The 12,818-nt window shown below is 42.2% G+C and overlaps 1 protein-coding gene across 1 annotated transcript; it reads right to left on the bottom strand.

Annotated features, from left to right (window-relative positions):
* Positions 1 to 6,779: 6,779 nt before the first annotated feature.
* LOC138665661 (protein Spindly-like) lies at positions 6,780 to 7,921 on the bottom strand. The gene has a single exon (XM_069753337.1). It carries the CDS (start codon positions 7,870 to 7,872, stop codon positions 6,940 to 6,942), a length of 933 nt encoding a protein of 310 aa, XP_069609438.1. The 5' UTR covers positions 7,873 to 7,921; the 3' UTR covers positions 6,780 to 6,939.
* Positions 7,922 to 12,818: the final 4,897 nt, after the last annotated feature.

A 12,818-nucleotide genomic window follows, 5' to 3' on the forward strand; every position in this document is an offset into this window, starting at 1 on the left:
TGGCCTGGGTGTCACCGGGAAATAGTGAACTATTGCAGGTCCTGCCCTACATGTCAGCTAACTGCTCCTACTCCTCATTTCCGGAACCCCCTTGTGCCACTGCCCATTATTGAGGTACCGTTCGAGAGAATTGCCATGGACTTGGTCGGTCCCTTAGTTAAATCAGCTCGGGGCCATCAGTATATATTAGTCATCCTGGACTATGCCACACGCTATCCTGAGGCCATTCCCTTGAGAAATTCTTCCTCAAAAAGCATAGCCCGCGAGTTGGTCCATGTCTTTTCCCGGACAGGTCTGCCAAAGGAGATCCTGACTGACCAGGGTACACCTTTCATGAGCAAGGTGATGAGGGAGTTATGCAAAGCCCTGAAGATCTCCCAGTTGAGGACCTCGGTGTACCATCCCCAGTCAGATGGCCTTGTTGAGAGATTTAACAAGACACTGAAGAGCATGCTGAGAAAAGCTATAGAAAAAGACGGTAGAGACTGGGATTGTCTCTTACCCTATTTGATGTTTTCCATTCGTGAAGTTCCACAGGCCTCCACAGGTTTCTCACCGTTTGAGCTTCTGTATGGCCGACATCCACGAGGACTCCTGGATATAGCCAAGGAAACCTGGGAAGCCGAAGTCACGCCCCACAGAAGCGTCATTGAGCATGTGGCCCTGATGCAGCAGAGGATTGCAAAGGTGATGCCTATCGTGAAAGAACACCTTCTCCAAGCACAAGAAGCTCAGGCCAGGGTCTACAACCGGTCTGCAAGAGTGAGGCAATTAAATCCGGGAGACCGAGTTCTTGTGTTAGTTCCGACAGTGGAAAGCAAGTTCTTGGCCAAATGGCAAGGGCCATATGAGGTTGTCGAGAAACTTGGTGAAGTAAACTATAAAATTCACCAACCAGGAAGACGGAAACCATTCCAAGTATACCATGTCAACCTTATCAAGCCGTGGCAAGATAGAGAGCCGACAGTAACTCCATCGTTGTTAAGCAACCCAGAAGATGAGGTTGGAGCGGTTACTATAGCGGAGACGCTATCGGAGTCCCAGAAACAGCAATGCCGGGAGTTACTCCAGAAAAACAGGGACCTGTTTTCCGAGTTGCCTGGGTACACGAAGGTCATAGAGCATGAGGTCCTGACAGAGCCCCATGTGCGCGTGAACGTGAAGCCCTATAGAATTCCTGAGGCCCGTCGAGAAATAGTCTCCAAGGAAGTGGAGCGTATGTTGAAGCTTGGAGTCATTGAGGAATCCAAGAGCGGTTGGTCGAGCCCAATTGTCCTGGTCCCAAAACCTGATGGGGAGTGGAGATTTTGCAACGACTATAGGAAGTTGAATGAGGTCTCTAAGTTCGACGCATATCCCATGCCCCGCGTTGATGAGCTCATCGAAAGGCTTGGGCCCGCCAGGTACATAACCACCTTGGATTTGACGAAGGGGTATTGGCAGATCCCCATGGCACAGGAAGCCAAGGAGAAGACGGCGTTTTCTACACCAGATGGGTGCTTCCAGTATGTCCGGATGCCATTTGGCCTACAGGGAGCTCCGGCCACCTTCCAAAGGGCTATGGATAGAGTCCTTGCACCCCACAAGGCATACGCTGCTGCGTACCTAGATGATATCGTCATCTTTAGCCCGGACTGGGAGAGTCATCTGGAGAAAGTCCAAGCGGTGTTTGATGCTATAAGAGAGGCCGGATTTACAATAAACCCGAAGAAGTGTGCATTGGGTAAAGAAGAAGCTAAGTACCTTGGATACATAGTGGGTCATGGAGAAATAAAACCCCAAATCAGTAAAGTGGAGGCAATTCAAACATGGCCAAAACCAGTTTCCAAGAAGCAAGTTAAAGCCTTCCTGGGAATCGTGGGATATTACAGGAGGTTCATCCCAAACTTCGCCACAATGGCAGCGCCTCTGACTGACCTGCTAAAAGGGACAAAATCAGTAATGGTTAAGTGGTCCGAAGAAACAGATTCAGCCTTCCAAGAAATGAAAGAGGCTTTATGTAAGCAACCCGTTCTGATGGCCCCAAACTTCAAGAAAGAGTTTATTCTTCAAACAGATGCCTCAGATGTTGGGGTGGGAGCAGTCCTTTCCCAAGAACTACATGGAGAGGAGCATCCTGTTCTCTATCTGAGTAGGAAGCTGTCCTCGTCTGAAAAGAACTACTCAGTCGTTGAAAAGGAGTGCTTGGCCATAAAATGGGCAGTCGACACATTACGATACTATTTGCTGGGACGTAAATTTAGACTGATATCCGACCATGCCCCACTTAGGTGGATGAGGGAAACGAAGGGTAGAAATGCTAGGGTCACCCGTTGGTTCTTAGCCCTGCAGGACTTCTGTTTCCATGTGGAACATAGGGCCGGAAAGCTGCACGGTAATGCTGATGCCCTGTCAAGAATCCCTTGTCTAGTGGGAGAAAGTGCCAAGCCCCACGGCTTTAGGCAGAGGGGGGAGGTATGTAGCGTGGCTAAAGGGTGTCTAATCGATGGGAGATATGTCCCTTATAGATGGCTTGCTACTGTGATGTAACCATAGCTACCTATATGTGTTTCAGGACCTGTGGTGATGTCACAACCACATGTCTGGTCATGTGATGGGTTCTGGGTGTGGTTAGACATATAAAAGAAAGCCTAATGCTTAACACAGAGAGATATGTGTGGAGGTGAAACCCTCCTGAGTGTGTTACGGCTTCAGGACTGAGCCGGATGAACTGGACACTTGTTTTTTCTTTGCCTGAACCAAAGGCTATTTGCTTTCTGTTGTTTTGTCATATGGTTTATGGAGCAATAAACCCAGTGAACTTTAAAGGAACCTGCCTCCTGAGTGTCAGCCGTCGCAGCTGAGTGAGTGGAACCCCTACAGGTATAAATCAGAAATAATAGATACTTAAAGTGGTAGAGATGGGTTTTGAAAGAATTGTGTTTCAAAACAAATGACATGCCATAAAACCCCTACAGAGAATAATCACTTCCTGTATGCTTCATGTCCAACTGTCACCTTCTCACTTCTGAATGAGCTGCTTTAGTGAGGCTGGTAAAAAGTCAATGATTCCCTTTAGCCTTATAGAAATTTTAGTAGATTCATGTCTATATTTTTAACATATTGCCTTTTATCATACTTACTAACTTTAAAAATATAATCCTTGTATATGTACATTCCAATATAAAAATAGATATAAAATTTATGACCGTCCTTAAAGATACTATGCTATAAACTAAAATCACAATTTTGTTGCAACACTCAAAGCTATTTGGTGATATTGTAGTTAATAAAACCCTGTTAGGTTATACAATTATTTTGTACCTATTAAGGGGTCTATCAGTTGGGACTCTAGAATAAAAAGTGTAGAAACACCATTAAAGTACATTTTTTTTCTTCTATGCAGTAATATAGTTCACCTGGTAATGTGCAGGAATTGCATCTGTTTTACTTGAAAGAGGTTTATGTAATCTGAAGATTGGCAAAATAGGCTGCACCTTACCTCTCAATAAATAATGGCATGACTAAGTAATCATCAGTCACAGTACTTTATACATCTTAATACTTTACAAAATCAAACAGAAATACCCTGTAAGAATTGAATTCCCATAAAAATAACTGATTAAAGCCGCAGTCCAGCAAATTTTGATGTAGTCGGAAGTCCTGAATGAATATATATATATACAGTGGGGCAAAAAAGTATTTAGTCAGTCAGCAATAGTGCAATTCCACCACTTAAAAAGATGAGAGGCGTCTGTAATTTACATCATAGGTAGACCTCAACTATGGGAGACAAACTGAGAAAAAAAAATCCAGAAAATCACATTGTCTGTTTTTTTAACATTTTATTTGCATATTATGGTGGAAAATAAGTATTTGGTCAGAAACAAAATTTCATCTCAATACTTTGTAATATATCCTTTGTTGGCAATGACAGAGGTCAAACGTTTTCTGTAAGTCTTCACAAGGTTGCCACACACTGTTGTTGGTATGTTGGCCCATTCCTCCATGCAGATCTCCTCTAGAACAGTGATGTTTTTGGCTTTTCGCTTGGCAACACAGACTTTCAACTCCCTCCAAAGGTTTTCTATAGGGTTGAGATCTGGAGAGTGGCTAGGCCACTCCAGGACCTTGAAATGCTTCTTACAAAGCCACTCCTTCGTTGCCCTGGTGGTGTGCATTGGATCATGTTGAAAGACCCAGCCACGTTTCATCTTCAATGCCCTTGCTGATGGAAGGAGGTTTGCACTCAAAATCTCACGATACATGGCCCCATTCATTCTTTCATGTACCCGGATCAGTCATCCTGGCCCCTTTGCAGAGAAACAGCCCCAAAGCATGATGTTTCCACCACCATGCTTTACATTAGGTATGGTGTTTGATGGATGCAACTCAGTATTCTTTTTCCTCCAAACACGACAAGTTGTGTTTCTACCAAACAGTTCCAGTTTGGTTTCATCAGACCATAGGACATTCTCCCAAAACTCCTCTGGATCATCCAAATGCTCTCTAGCAAACTTCAGACGGGCCTGGACATGTACTGGCTTAAGCAGTGGGACACGTCTGGCACTGCAGGATCTGAGTCCATGGTGGCATAGTGTGTTACTTATGGTAGGCCTTGTTACATTGGTCCCAGCTCTCTGCAGTTCATTCACTAGGTCCCCCCGTGTGGTTCTGGGATTTTTGCTCACCGTTCTTGTGATCATTCTGACCCCACGGGGTGGGATTTTGCGTGGAGCCCCAGATCGAGGGAGATTATCAGTGGTCTTGTATGTCTTCCATTTTCTAATTATTGCTCCCACTGTTGATTTCTTCACTCCAAGCTGGTTGGCTATTGCAGATTCAGTCTTCCCAGCCTGGTGCAGGGCTACAATTTTGTTTCTGGTGTCCTTTGACAGCTCTTTGGTCTTCACCATAGTGGAGTTTGGAGTCAGACTGTTTGAGGGTGTGCACAGGTGTCTTTTTATACTGATAACAAGTTTAAACAGGTGCCATTACTACAGGTAATGAGTGGAGGAAAGAGGAGACTCTTAAAGAAGAAGTTACAGGTCTGTGAGAGCCAGAAATCTTGATTGTTTGTTTCTGACCAAATACTTATTTTCCACCATAATATGCAAAAAAAATGATAAAAAAAACAGACAATGTGATTTTCTGGATTTTTTTTTCTCAGTTTGTCTCCCATAGTTGAGGTCTACCTATGATGTAAATTACAGACGCCTCTCATCATTTTAAGTGGTGGAACTTGCACTATTGCTGACTGACTAAATACTTTTTTGCCCCACTGTATATATATATATATATATATATATATATATATATATATATTACTGTGTATGCATATATAGAATTTTTGCTTTCTTGGCCTGTATTCAGAGAATATTAATGATAACGCCAAAGCTTTTTCTCCACTAATGGTTAGTGGTTGGGTGAAGCCATTTCTGAGGATGTTACCGTATTTTTCGGACTACAAGATGAACTTTTTCTCCCCCAAAAAAGGCGGGAAATGGGGGGTGCGTCTTATAGTTGGGATGCAGGCTTACTGGCAGTGGTGCGGCAGCAGAGGTGCGCAGATGGAGATTGCAGCGGCCATTTTCCTGAAGCCGAGATCTAAATCTGCGAACTCGGCTTCAGGAAAATGGCCGTGGCGATCTCCATCTGCGCACACGCGGCCGCCGCCACCAATAAAGCCATGATTCACCCAGCTCTGCTGCTTACCGGACTGCTGCGTCACCTCACCTGTGGAAGGGACCCCGATCACGCCTTACCACTCACTGCACCTCATCATCCCCGCACCTCTGCCGCCGCCACAGCACTGCTGCAACCCCCCCTTGGACACCAGGCTGTGGCGTCGCCTACCTAACAGGAAGGGACCCTGCTCAGCTGCACACCATATCGCCCACCGCAACACCACACCTCTGCCGACACCATGCCTCCTGTGACCCTGCTCTGCCACCACCAGCCCTCAGGTAAGATACTGTAAATTCGGACAATAAGACGAACCCCGAACTTATAAAAAAAAAAATTTCTGCAATTTTCACTCCAAATTTGGGGTGCGTCTTATTGTCCAGTGTGTCTTTTAATCCATAAAATCCAGTACCTTTAGTAGCCAGTCAAACCCATTTGTGTTAACGTCTGTGCATATTATCAGGCCAAAATCACCAGGGTATGTAAACTTTTAATCAGGGTCATTTGGATGTTTTGGGTTGTCATTATGATTTAAAAAGAGAAAACACAGTATTTTGACAATAAATGGCTTCACCCAACCACTAACCATGAGTGGATAAAAAGTATGTAAACTTTTGAGCACAACTGTATGTATGTGTGTGTATATAAATATATATAAATATATAAAAATGCTATGATACTCAGGATGTCCTACTAAATATTATAAGGTGCATAATGCATTCCTATAGTCTTCTGTCCATGATACTAGTTAAAGTTTTGAACTTACATTAGTATGTATCCTGGTTAAGAATGTTCCACAGCGACCCCAACAGCACTGTTTCACCTGACTGGCTTCCTCAAATAGAGGGCGAAACGGCATTGTTGGGTCGCTGTGGAACATTTGGCTCTGTTTTCCTCCACATGTCCCAGAACAATATAAAGTCCTATCCTATTATTATGGGGTGCAACAAGTCCTTGACGACACCCACTTCATGAGACATGATGCCACAGTCCATGCTCACATCGACCTGGGCCACATAATAGTTATTTTATCCCCATGGGTACACCGGAATCCTACCACCTTCCCAGGGACCAGTTGGAATGGAAGTGTGGCTCTTATCAGAGTCAGAAAAATAAGCAAGGGAAGAATGCATGTTTGCACAAGAAGGAAGCCTATTTGAGGAAAATCTTATCTCTCATGTCACCTTTTGTTACAAAACGTACTCTGCATGTACGGTTAATTAGAATTCTAAGCATCTGTAAGTATCTGTAAGTGGCAAAATGACATAAGCAGTATTATTGCTGTGGACATTGTGTTACGGAGGCTGGTTTTGATGACACATGAAGAACGGGTTGAGCTTTGTGTCTTGATTTCCTCGCATACTTTTGCAAGCGTTTCTCCTCATCGTCATTTGCTACTTCACAGCTTAAATCTCCAGTGGACGACCTGGGGGATGTAGATGTTATGTCTTTGTTACTTAATGTATGGGGGTCATTTAGCTCTTCTGCTATTCTTACTCTCTTACGCTCCTTCATAGGTTGGGCATTGCTTGGAATATCTGGACTCTTGGGTACATGAGGATCAGCAGAAGATGCAAATTCCTCTTCAGGAGACTTGGTATTAACTTCCGACACAATTATATTTTGTTTCTCATTTTGATTGCTGTCAGAGACTGACTTAAAACCACTGACAGACAGAGATTTGCTATTAGCTTCATTTTCAGCTGAACAGTCAAGTGGAAGTTCTTCTCGTCTTCGTATCTGAGTTTGCACTCTCACAATTTCATCAGGCTCATATTTCATCCTCAGTTCATCCAGGCCGATACGAAGGTTCATGTTTTCACTCTGGGAGAGTTTAAGATGTCTATCAGTGTTAAAAAGCTTCCGTTCCAACTCCAAGACTCGATGGCTTTCTGCTAAAGCTTTCATTCTTTGTAGCGATAATTCATCTTTTAGCTTCTCCATCTCCTTATTTGAATTCTCCAGTTTCATTTTAAGTAAATCCACATAATAGACGTCATCACCTTGAACCAAAACATCAATATCCATCTTTGACTGGCCATTTTCATAGGACTGACATTTTTCAAGTTGTCGCACCTTTACAAGCAGTTTCTCAACTTCAGTGTTCTTCTGTGCAACCATTGACTGTAGCCTCTCCAGTTGCTCTGGATCAATATGAGAACCTTTCAACTGCAACAGAGTTGCTATTTGAACCTTCATTCGGTGCATTTGCTGTCTGGAGAAAGCATGCTGTTTCTGAAGTGACTGGTACTGAACTTTCTTATCAGAGTCACCAAAGTTCCTGTGTACAATAGTCCAGTCACCCGCATGTCATTTATGGACACGGAGCATGCCTGAGGGACCTCGCCAGGTTGAGGAACGGCGTTGCAAGCCAGATGGACAAAATAGGAGCAATGCCGACCTATGCTGCAGTCCATTGTCTGAAAGTTCAATGGACACCGGGCGGCTATAAGGCCAGGGGGCATGACACCTCCTAAAGATAACAGCAGGGAACTTGTTACTCGGCTGCGACACACATTTATCTTAGGACTTTGGATATCCCTCCAGTGCGGTTTTAGTCCCCTTCATTTGGGAGCCATCCCCCCCTTTGGGAAACCCTGAAAGGTGACCTTACCCCTGATTGACTATCAAATACTTATTTTCCCCACTGTATCTTTACTGTCAGCATTCTGTTTTAGTTTCATTTTTTATATGCTTTAACTATTTTAATTTGATATTTTTGCATTAATATATGTTTACACAGGAATTTGCATTAGTTGTTTTTCTGTCTTGCGCTTTGTTCTCAGGAGGAGCTTTTGGTCAGTTTTTGATGTTGCAGATTTACTGCCACATATCTGCATCCATTAAGTAAAATAGGTTACTTCCATTTTTTCTAAAACACACTGCATTAAAAACTTATTATAGAAATGCTGCTTTATTGTAATGCACATCCCTATACTAATGATTAATTATCGTAATGTGAGTATATTATACCTATTTAACAAGAAAATACTGTGCATTCTTTCAAAGTTTCATTCAGTGAAGAATTATTTTCTATGACTAAGAACATGTTGCTTTTAGTCAATTTTTGGATCTTTAATTTTGATAAAATTATTATTTTAATTAAAGGCAATCTGTCAGCAGGTTTTTGTTACCTTATTTGAGAGCAGCATGATGTAGGCAACGAGAAACTTAATTCAAAGATGTATCACCTAGATTACAGAGTGCTGCATTTCTGATACAATCATAGCTTTTAGATTGAGAAATAAACACAACTGAGAGACCTGCCCCCGCCCACACCAGGTCCTCTATGTACAAAGTCCACAGACAGTGAGCTGCTTTTCACAGGGGGAGTTGCCAGATTAATGCAGTCCAGCAATGTTAATCTCTTAATGATAAATCTTTCACAGCTAGTAAACAACAGTACACACTTTGACAAGTTACACATCCATGAACTCTTGTGTTTCAGTCTCTATCTCCTGCTTTCTTCAGATTATGTAGAAAAAACCTGCTGACAGATTCCCTTTAAAGTAAAAAAATAAGATGAATATGAAACAGTGATGAACCTGCAACTCGTCACCTTGCCTGACGTCACTATTACAACAGAAGTATCATGTAGTGCTTTCTCCCCACTTTCCGCACCCCCCTGGTGACACATAGGTCAGCTTGGCAGAGTTCAACACAGACACCCCTTGTCCACACAGAACCAGGGAGGCATGGAGTGTTTAAGGATGTGGCCACACAGTCCCTGATGTGGAACCACACTCGCTCACAACCCTGACAGACTGAGAGGCCCCTTTCACTAGCACCAGTGAAACTTAAAAAATGCCCCAAAACACAAAGCTCAATAAGCCCACAAATATGTATGATGGTCCAACTAAACGTAAACTGGATGGAATAGCATGCCACTGCAAGATGCTATGGTAGCCATGCTGGTTCAGTGTGCCTTCAATTTTGAATAAATCCCCAACAGTGTCACCTGCATAGCACTCCCACACCATCACACCTCCTCCTCCATGCTGGGAACCAGGCATGTAGAGTCCATCCGTTCACCTTTTCTGAGTCGCACAAAGACACGGAGGTTGGAACCAAAGATCTCAAATTTGGACTCATCAGACCAAAGCACAGATTTCCACTGGTTTAATGTCCATTGCTTGTGTTCTTTAGCCCAAACAAGTCTTTTCTGCTTGATGCCTGTCCTTAGCAATGGTTCCCTAGGAGCTATTTTACCATGAAGGCCTGCTGCACAAAGTCTCTTCTTGACAGTTGTTGTAGAGATGTGTCTGCTGCTAGAACTCTGTGTGGTATTGACCTGGTCTCTAATCTGAGCTGCTGTTAACCTGCGATTTCTGAGGCTGGTGACTCGGATAAACTTATCCTCAGAAGCAAAGGTGACTCTTGGTCTTCCTTTCCTGGGGAGGTCCTTATGTGAGCCAGTTTCTTTGTAGCGCTTGATGGTTTGTGCCAATGCACTTGGTGACAATTTCAAAGTTTTCCAAATTTTCCTAATTTTTCAGGCTGACTGACTTTCATTTCTTAAACTATTGATGGCCACTTGTTTTTCTTTACTTAGCTGCTTTTTTCTTGCCATAATACAAATTCTAACAGTCTATTCAGTAGGACTATCAGCTGTGTATCCACCAGACTTCTGCACAACACAACTGATGGTCCCAACCCCATTTATAAGGCAAGAAATCCCACTTATTAAACCTGACAAGGCACACCTGTGAAGTGAAAACCATTCCCGGTGACTACCTCTTGAAGCTCATAAAGAGAATGGCAAGAGTGTGAAAAGCAGTCATCAAAGCAAAAGGTGGCTACTTCGAAGAACCTAGAATATAAGACATAATTTCAGTTGTTTCACACTTTTTTGTTAAGTATATAATTCCACATGTGTTAATTCATAGTTTTGATGCCGCCAGTGTAAATGTACAATTTTCATAGTCATGAAAATGCAGTATAATCTTTAAATGAGAAGGTGTGTCCAAACTTTTGGTCTGTACTGTATGTACCGTATTTTCCGGCGTATAAGATGACTTTTTAACCCCTAAAAATTGTCCCAAAAGTCGGGGGTCTTCTTATATGCCGGGTACGGGTGTATGGAGCGATCCTGGATGGTTCCCAGGGTCTGAAGGAGAGGAGACTCTCCTTCAGGCCCTGGATCCATATTCATGTAAAAAAAAAAGAATGACCGCTCACGTGACCGCGACGTCATCGAAGGTTCTTCACTCACTGCATTATTAGGAACGGAGGCAGACGCTTGCAGCGCTGAGAGCCAGGGTTCGTCGGAGGGGTGAGTATATCCATATTTTTTATTTTTATTCTTTATTTTTTACATAAATATAGATCCCAGGGCCTGAAGGAGAGTCTCCTCTCCACCAGACCCTGGGAACCACACGCTGTATAAGATGACTGGGCGTATAAGATCTTATACGGCGGGTATATCCCAAATTCCATATTTTATATGGAAAAGTTGGGGGTCGTCTTATACGCCCAGTCGTCTAATACACCAGAAAATATGGTATATATATATATATATATATATATAATATATATATATATATATATTATTTTTTCCCCCCTAAGAGCTTTTCATTAGGGTCAGCCTTTGGGACAGCCGTCAAGGAATGGGGGCACCACATGTCGTGATTGCTTTAGGGTGCCAACCCACACTGTAAGGCAGTGTCAGAACAAGGGTCAACTACATCCTTCCTGCCCCTAGTCTTCCACGTTTAATTACATTTATCTCATCATTATTCATCATTATTCTACCCTTTTTTTTCTACCCCTTCTTCCTTTAGGGATCTTAAGATTAGAAGGGATAGTCTACGGTGAGCGGGGGCACCACTGCGCAGGTGATAGGGTGCCAACCTCCGCTATTAGGTAGGGTGCAACTATTAGGATATAGGGTTAGGCACCTCCCAAGGCCTTTTTCTATCGATTGTGATTTTCTTTGGTGATGTTTTTGTGTGCACCAGTTTTTAAGAATTGAATAATAAAAGATCATTTTTAAGATTTAGGGGTTTTTCTGTGAACTAGTATTTGAATATTACTCCAAACAAATCTAGTTTTGCTGTGAATTTTATAATCCCATGCCAAATAGGATACAAATGAATGACATGAAATTATATCTCCAATATTCGTTAACCCCTTTTAAACGTTGTGCATAGTAATTAGAGTTGAGTGAATATGTTCGGAAAACGATCACCAAACATAATTTTGGCACAAATATGATGCATCCAGATTAGTGATCGGTAACACGAGCATTTTATTTTAAATCGGAAAACGTCGGTAACATTCGGTAAAAGTCTAAAAGATAGAATAAAAGCCGGTATTTCTTCTGCCGTAAACAGTAAAATCACAGACAGGTTAGAATAGAATAGACGGAATAGATATATACACATAGAGAATAAATATGTGTGTATATAATATATATACAGAGAAAGAAAAAAAACAACCAGCCTTCTTAATGTGAACACATGCACGCTGCAAACTGCATCATATAGATAAAAAAAAGAACACAGCAGCACATGTGCATGAATCTAGGCCATGTGAAAACACAGACAAAAATTCAATATAGATTATACTTCTCAAAAATATTTTTTCACAAATTTTTTTCAAAAAAATTTTTTTTTCTTTCTCTATTTAGTCATTGGATGCTGGCTGCTTCCAGGCTGATCTTGCACTCCTCCCATTGACCTTGCAGGCGGCCGTAATCAGCTCTACCTGCCCATAAATTGTAGGCTTAGCCCTAGAGTGACATGTTTTGTCCATAGTTGGTGGCCCAAAAGTGGCATGTACGGTAGAGTAGGACCCATCAGAGGGAGGTCACCTTGCCGTGGTTGATGGGCACACATGAATTGGCCAATTTATGCGCTAAGAACCTTCATTTCATCTATTACTGTAAGTTTTATGAAAAAAATTTTGGGAAAAAATATTTTTGAGAAGTATAATCTATATTGTATATTTGTCTGGGTTTTCTCATGGCCTAGATTCATGCACATGTGCTGCTGTGTTCTTTCTTATCTATCTATCTATCTATCTATCTAGAGAGATGTGTGTCACTGATATATATATATATATATATATATATATGTGACACACATCTATCTCTCTATCAGTGACACACATCTCTCTCTTTCTCTATCTATCTATCTATCTATCTATCTATATAT

This window comes from Ranitomeya imitator, chromosome 1 (assembly GCF_032444005.1).
Source record: "Ranitomeya imitator isolate aRanImi1 chromosome 1, aRanImi1.pri, whole genome shotgun sequence".
NCBI classification, from domain to species: domain Eukaryota; kingdom Metazoa; phylum Chordata; class Amphibia; order Anura; family Dendrobatidae; genus Ranitomeya; species Ranitomeya imitator.

Bases quoted from the DNA above. Each gene is read 5' to 3' on its own strand.
- LOC138665661 (XM_069753337.1), bottom strand. From the start codon at position 7,872: ATGCACCGAATGAAGGTTCAAATAGCAACTCTGTTGCAGTTGAAAGGT.